The sequence below is a fragment of the Gossypium hirsutum genome, chromosome A09 (assembly GCF_007990345.1).
Source record: "Gossypium hirsutum isolate 1008001.06 chromosome A09, Gossypium_hirsutum_v2.1, whole genome shotgun sequence".
NCBI lineage: Eukaryota > Viridiplantae > Streptophyta > Magnoliopsida > Malvales > Malvaceae > Gossypium > Gossypium hirsutum.
The window spans coordinates 12,965,642-12,973,248 of NC_053432.1; the positions used below are offsets into that span (position 1 = coordinate 12,965,642).

The 7,607-nt window shown below is 39.7% G+C and overlaps 1 protein-coding gene across 1 annotated transcript; it reads left to right on the top strand.

Moving 5' to 3' along the window:
- Positions 1–1,112: 1,112 nt before the first annotated feature.
- On the top strand, positions 1,113–6,707 carry LOC107889932 (uncharacterized). Its single transcript, XM_016814465.1, has 5 exons — positions 1,113–1,457; positions 4,297–4,514; positions 4,682–5,353; positions 5,715–5,977; positions 6,082–6,707. Exons 1-5 carry the CDS (start codon positions 1,113–1,115, stop codon positions 6,705–6,707), a joined length of 2,124 nt encoding a protein of 707 aa, XP_016669954.1.
- The last annotated feature ends 900 nt before the right edge of the window (positions 6,708–7,607 follow it).

A 7,607-nucleotide genomic window follows, 5' to 3' on the forward strand; every position in this document is an offset into this window, starting at 1 on the left:
CCAACCGGGAAGCTATGTACAGGGTTTTCTGATCCCTTTGGTTTACAAAAGAAGAAGTGGATTTTGTAGCCCTGAATGATGAGTTCATAATAGTTAAGTTTGAGTGTGTGGAAGATCGTAGCAGAATACTCAACCTCACGCCCTGGCTATTCGATAACTGTTTGTTCTCAATATTGCCATTTGTAAAGGGAAAAGAAATCAACACCTACGAGTTCAATATGTCCCCCTTTTGGCTAAGAGTTTACAACGTCCCCCTAGAACTTATGGATCGTTCAACTGCTTTGGATGTGGGAAAAGCTATAGGTGAGGTGGTGGCAATTGATTGGAAGGACAGAAACGGTGTTTAGACCGAGTTTATGAGGTTAAAAATCATGATCAACATTCTAAAACCCTTAAGGAGAATTGTGAAGTTGGTGGTTAGTGATGGAGGGTTACAACTTGTATGTTGAAGTATGAAAGACTTCCAGTTTTTTGCTACCTTTGTGGGCTGATCGGGCATACTTTTAAAACTTGTAAAAATAAATTGCTAGGTCCAGTGTCAAATGAGGTAAACTTTCAATACGGCAACTGGTTGAGGGGACCTACGGAGGTACCGATCCAGGGTAGGGGTATAAGATGTAACGGGGTTGAAATAATGGTAACAAAGACCACTTTGAGTGAGGATAGGGAGGAAAGTAGATCAAACATAAGGGACAAAAGTGGGCAACCCGATGAAAAAGGGAAAGATCAGGGCCTAGAGGAAGGATCTGTGTCTATCTCCCCTGTGGAAAGAAGGAGCCACAAACTCTTGAGGGATAGTGTGGGACGGTTCAAAAATAAGAGGAAGAGATTCAGGGAGCCGAGTGGAGATTGCCTCGATGAAAGTTCTTCCGAAGTTATGAGGAGAATATTATTGGAGAATGTTTCACCAATGAAGGCAGCGGTTTTTGACCAACCCCGCCAAGAGCAATGAAAACCCTGTGCTGCAACTGTCGTGGGATTGGGAACCCTGTGACAGTTCACGAGCTGAAGCAACTTCTTGTTGCTAACAACCCGGATATTGTCTTTCTATGTGAAACCAAATTTAAGTTTAACAATTTTTCTCATATTCATACGTTGTGTAAGATGGAGGGATGTCTTACTGTGAGTGCAAATGGGAAGAGTATGGTCTGGCTTTGCTGTGGAGGGAAGGAATGACGGTGATGATTCAAAACTACTCTAAATACCATATTGATTCTTTGGTATGCTTGGAAGATGGGATGAGGCTGCGATTAACTGGGTTTTATGGCCAAGCCGATCCAAACAATAGGAACCTTTCGTGGGATATGCTTAGAAGGGTGAAGGATACGATTAATGAAGGTTGGATTTTGGCTGGCGACTTTAATGCCATTCTCAACAATGCCGAGAAGGAAGGGGGTCGGAGGAAGCCTCGTAGCTCTATGGAGGATTTTTGTAAGTTGCTGGAGGAGCTGGCATTGGTTGATGTTAAAACGAATAATGGATGGTTTACGTGGTCCAATAATAGGGAAGGCTCTTGTAACACCCCTTACCCGTATCCGTCGCCGGAACAGGGTACGAGGTATTAACAAATTATAGTATATACTATTAAATAGAACCCAAACAAAAATATGGCGTGCAATTTGATCATGAATCATTATAACATATCCCATTAACAATAGAAACCAATTTCAAAGGCTTCGTACAAAATGATTAGTTTGTTACTATAATTAGTATTTTAAACCTAGACAATTATGACACATAACGAAATAACTAAGTCTGCTATACATGCCATATTTCAAAATGTTGAGTTCAAATACCAAGAGTATTGATAGTGCGGGCGGATCTTCAACGATCTCTAACTCCTGTGCTAGCTGGATGACACTATAAGACAAAGGAGAGAAAAGAAAGTAAGCTTATAGCTTAGTAAGTAAGTATATAAATAACAAATAAGGAATCTAATATGTTTACAACATAACTCAATTATATCATATTTTTAATTTTACTATTTACTCCGATTTGATCAAGTTGTCCCTCCTGCGTCATGATCACTAAATAAATCATAACTCGAGTTAAGAAACTCAAAATTCAAATCCGTAAAATTTCCCTAAATCTGGACTCATAAATCTTCTTACTAATTTTTTTCTAGAATTTTTCATTCAGCCAATTAGTACAGTTTATTAGTTTAAGTTTCCCCTGTTACACAGCTCAACTGATCTGACCTCTGTTCACTACGAATTGAATTTCTCTCAGCACACAATTCAAATAACCATGAAACCTGTTCATTTAAAACTAGACTCAATAAGGAATTTAGGCATATAAACTATATTTCTTATTGTGTTTTGTACAATTTTTAATGATTTTTCAAAGTTGGAACAGGGGATCACATAGTCATCCTGAGCAAGTCACACACAATTGTAAATATCTCAAAATATAGAATTCCTTTGCTTGCTCCGTTTCTTTTATATGAAAATATACTCATTAAGCTTTAATTTAACATCTCATTCAACCTCTAATTAAATTCCTTCTATTTTTGGTGATTTTTCAAAATCACGTCACTGCTACTGTCCAAAACAGTTTTAGTGCTAATTTCACTCTTTCACACATTCTTTGTACTAACCTCATTTTAACTTATATATATATCACAAATCATTTTCACCACATTTCACACATAGCGAGTATAGGCCCATGATTACAATGTCACCACAAAGCCATCCCGTTGAACAATTCGGATTAATCCTCAATACTTGATGGTTTCAGCACACAGCCCCACCATCATATTTCATTTAATTTGGCTCTCTTGTACACATGGTGAACACTTAGTACCACTCATGCGACCTAGCCAATTTGTCTCGTAGCTCTCTTGTCTACATGGTGTTCTTCACTTGGAATCACGCATGCGACCTGGCTACATTTATCTCTCTCGTAGCTCTCTTGTCTACATGGCATACATCCCGTATCACACATGTGACCTAGCTACTACATAGTATCTCGTAGCTTTCTTGTACACATGATGTGCACTCAGCACCATACATGTGACCTAGCTACGCTCCCTCTATTTTATTCGATCTTTCCGAATGTTCAACCGGGATCTCTCTCTCTATTACTTATTTCCATTCTTCCGATAGTCGATTTATACTTCAACATCAGCAAGTATATATATATATAATAGGCTGAAATATAAGAATGTAAATGAAATTAATGTATTATTTACATACAAACTTACCTCGGTGCAAAATATGGGAATTTTGCAATTTAGTCCAAAACTTTCTCCTTCCCCCGTTCGAGGTCGATTCCACGCCTTTCTTGATCTATAACAACATATTTAGCTCATTTAACACTCGAACTATTTATTTTAATCCAAAAATCACATTATACAAAAAGTACATTTTCCCCCCTAACTTTTACAAAATTATGATTTTTCCCCAAGGCTCGGAAATTTAATTTCAGCCCTTATTCTTATGTTTAATGACCTATTGATCATTTTTCTCTTCTATGGCAACATCAAATTCTCACTCTAACACATAGTTATGAACAATAGGTATTTTTATCGATTATGCTGTTTTGCTCGTTTTCGCTAAAAATCGCTTAGAAAAGATCGTTCTCCTAACTTCAAACATTCATATTCTACCATCAAACAACAAAATACATGCCTATCATTCATGGGTAAATTTTTAAACATAAACCCTAACTCGAAATAATGGTAGAAATAGGTAAACCGAGCTACGAGGATTTCAAAAATGTGAAGAACATTAAAAACCGAGCTTGAAATCACTTACTATGAAGCTTGAAAGTTGAAGAAACCCTAGCTATGGAGGAGAGCAAATTTTGGCAGCAACTAGTGAAGATGATGACCAATTTTGTGTTATTTTTCCCATTTTATTTCATTTAATATGCAAATGACCAAAATGCCCTTACTACTAAACTTTCCAAAAATTCCCTCCATGTCCAACTTTTGTCCATAACTTAAGAATTAGTCACATTGCTAGTTAAGACCTAGTTAATATCCCAAAGCAATTTCATACTAAAAACTTCTAAAACACGAGTTTTACAATTTATTCGGTTTAGTCCCTAATCTCAACTTAAGAGCTCAATGCATAGACTTTCATCACGAAATTTTCACGAAATCATGAAATCATATCATAAACCCAAAAATAATTATAAAACAATTATTTCTATCTCGGATTTGTTGTCACGAAACCACTATTCCGATTAGGCCCTAATTCGGGTTGTCATAGCTCCGACTTAGTTAAGGAAAGATTTGATAGATTTCTCATATATGAAAATTTTATTGGTAATCTGCCTTTTCTTACTACTAAGATTGTGCGTCAATCCAAGTCTGACCATGAGGCGATTCTTATGGACACTTTGGGCAGTAAGCCTGGGGATAACAACACTAACCTTAGGACTTGGTTCAGATATGATGTCTGTTGGAACAAGGAGAAGGAGGAGCGCGATGTCATCACTAGCATATGGTCTAATAATGAGAGCAACCTCCTGGATAAGCTGGCATTGGTTCGAAAGAAGCTGGGTCCTTGGTAACATCAGCACTATAAAAGGATAAAGAAGAAGATTAGCGGGCTGGAGATGGGTCTAATCATGAGAATACGACTAGCATGCTTAAGTCAGCCCGTTGTAAATTGGGATATTTGTATGAGGTGGAGGAGAGGTACTGGGCTATACATGCTCACACTTAGTGGCTCAGGGAGGGGGATAGGAATACGCGTTATTTCTATGTGAGAGTTTCGGGTCGAAGGAAGAAGAATACTATAGAAAAGCTGAAAGACGTGCATGGCATGAGGCATGATGAAAAGAATAAAATATGTGATATTGCGTGGAACTATTTCAACGACCTCTTCAAATCCAGTGTTAACCCGGAGGATGTCTATGATCTTCCTTTTATCCCTATTTGCGTTACTGACGGCATGAATAGTAGGTTAAGTAGGGAGTTCACTGACGAGGAAATTTTGATGGCTTTTAATCAAATGGACCCCCAGAAGGCTCCAGGGATTGATGGGATCTTTGGAAGCTTTTTCAAAGATCATTGGCAGACGGTGGGAAAATATGTTTTAAAGTTGTGTCATGATATTCTTAAGAGGAGAAATAATGTTGCCTGTCTAAACAAAACTTTGCTTATAATGATTCCTAAGGTTAATGAGCTGTGTGTTATGGCTAACTTTCGCCCAATTAGCCTTTACAGGGTCATTTATAAGATTATTTCGAAGGTTCTGGCTAATAGGCTCAAAGAGGTCCTCCCCTACTGTATTAGTCACAATCAGAGCGTCTTTGCGCCTGGCCGGATGATCCATGATAACGTGCTGATCACCCATGAACTTATGCATTATCTCTGTAGTTCTAAAAATGGTCCAAATAAACGGTATGTAATTAAGCTCGATATGAGCAAAGCTTAGGACCGTGTAGAGTGGGTGTTTCCTGAGAAAGTGATGCTAAAGCTTGGCTTCGCGAGGGAATGGGTCGAGAAGGTCATGAGTTGTGTGCGTCCGGTTCGATATAGAGTAAAGTGCAACACGAGCTTTACTGATGTTATTGTCCCGGAAAGGGGGATCCGTCAAGGGGATCCATTATCTCCTTATCTTTTTTCTTTTCTGCATGGATGCTTTTTCTCGTATGTTGGTTAATGCACAAAATGATAATAAGATTAAGGGCATCAGTGCGAGTAAGGATGGCCCTAGAATTAACCACTTATTCTTTGCTGACGATGCCCTCTTGTTTGTTAGGAACAATCGGAGTGAGGTGGAAACTTTCCTGAGGATTTTGGAGATGTTTGAGAAGATGTCGGGCCAAAGCATTAACTTGGAAAAGTCAATGGTGTGCTTCAGCCCTAGTACGCCTTTAGCTCAGAGGATGACTACAAGTAGCTTACTCAAAATGAGGTTGGTAGAAATGTTGGACAGTTACCTTGGGCTATCTATACTAGTCGGTAAAAAGAAATCTGGTGTTTTCAAAAACATCCTTGACCACATTGCCAATAGAATAAACAGTTGGTCCAAACGTTTACTTTCTAAGGGGGTAAGGAGATCTTCATCAAGTCGGTTCTCCAATCGATCGTTACATATGCCTTTTCTATTTTTTTGGCCCCTAAAGGGGTGATTGAGGAGATTCAATCCATGATGCATCGGGTCTGGTGGGGAGGCAGGGAGCAGAATAGAGGGTGGAACATATTGGCCTGGGGTCGTATGTGCTATCCCAAAGGCATAGGAGGTCTCGGGTTCAGAGATCTTTGGCTCTTCAATGTGGCTCTCTTGGGACGACAAGTTTGGCGTCTCATCCACTGTACGGATACTTTGTGCTATAGGGTGTTGAGCTCGAAATATTTTCTTGACGGTGATGTTTTTCATCCAAAAAGCCTGGACAAATCGTATTTCATGTGGCAAAGCATCGCCAAGGCTGCTAGGGTGCTATACGAGGGCTTCGATTGGAATATTGGAAACATGAGGAATATTAATATTTGGACTGATAATTGGGGTTTTGAAGGGCTGCCGAGTTCGTCCATTCGTATTAAAAGAAGGATGGCCCCCGAGAATAAGGTATGTGAGCTACTTAATGAGAGTAAGGATGGGTGGAATGAGAATAGGATCCTAGAGCTCTACGGTGAGAGTTTGAGGGACCAGATTTGTAAATTAACCATTCTTCATAATGGCCATGACGACCAACAGATGTGGTTCCATAACCCTAATGGTTTTTTCTCTTCCAAATCGGCTTACTCCTAGCTGATTCTTAAGCAGGTTGGGTACGACCCGCACAGGTTTTTCCAAAAATTTATGTGGAAGCTCAAGACGCTTCCTAAGATTTGTATTTTTTGCTGGAGGTTGGGTCACGAGATCCTTCCCACGTTTGACAAAATTGCGAGCATTCGTAGTCACTTCAACAACATGTGCCCGAGATGTGGTAATGATAAGGAAACTATCATTCATGCGCTGAAGGACTGCCCGGAGGCTAAGGCAGTTCTGGAGTACAGGGGCATTAACAACAATCTCATTGTGGAGAATTATTCTCGCTGTATCGCCTGGCTAGAAGAGGCGGCTCGTGTTCTGGATAAGAAGGCCATGTCCGACCTCGTCACGGTCCTTTGGTACATTTGGAACAGTAGAAATAATTGGATTTTTCAGGGTGTTGAAGACGGGGCCAAAGTTACCTAGGAGAGAGCGGTGTCTCTTAGCCATGACTTTCATATTTTTAACCTATTGGAGGCCCCTATGCTGCCGCGTATGATTTTGGATAAAGCATGGAAGAAGCCAGCTCTGGGTGTGGTTAAAATTAACTTCGACGCGACTGTTTGTGGCAAGCATATGGTTATGGCTTAGTGGCCAGGGATGCCGATGGTTTTGTTCTCAGCGGTAGAATGGGGAGCGTTAATAAAGAAATGCAAATTGAATGGGTTGAGATGCAGGCATTGGATGAAAGTATTAATTTCGCCAGGACTAACGGATGGGACAAGCTCGAAGTGGAATCTGATTGTCCAAGCTTGGTTAACTGCTTCAATAAGAGGAGCTTTGACTTGACTACGTTGGGCCATTGTTTGCGGCTTTTGTATAATCATCATAATTTTGCTTATTTCAATTTTAATTGGGCCCCTAGAAGCTGTAATAAAATAGCGGACCGTCTATGTA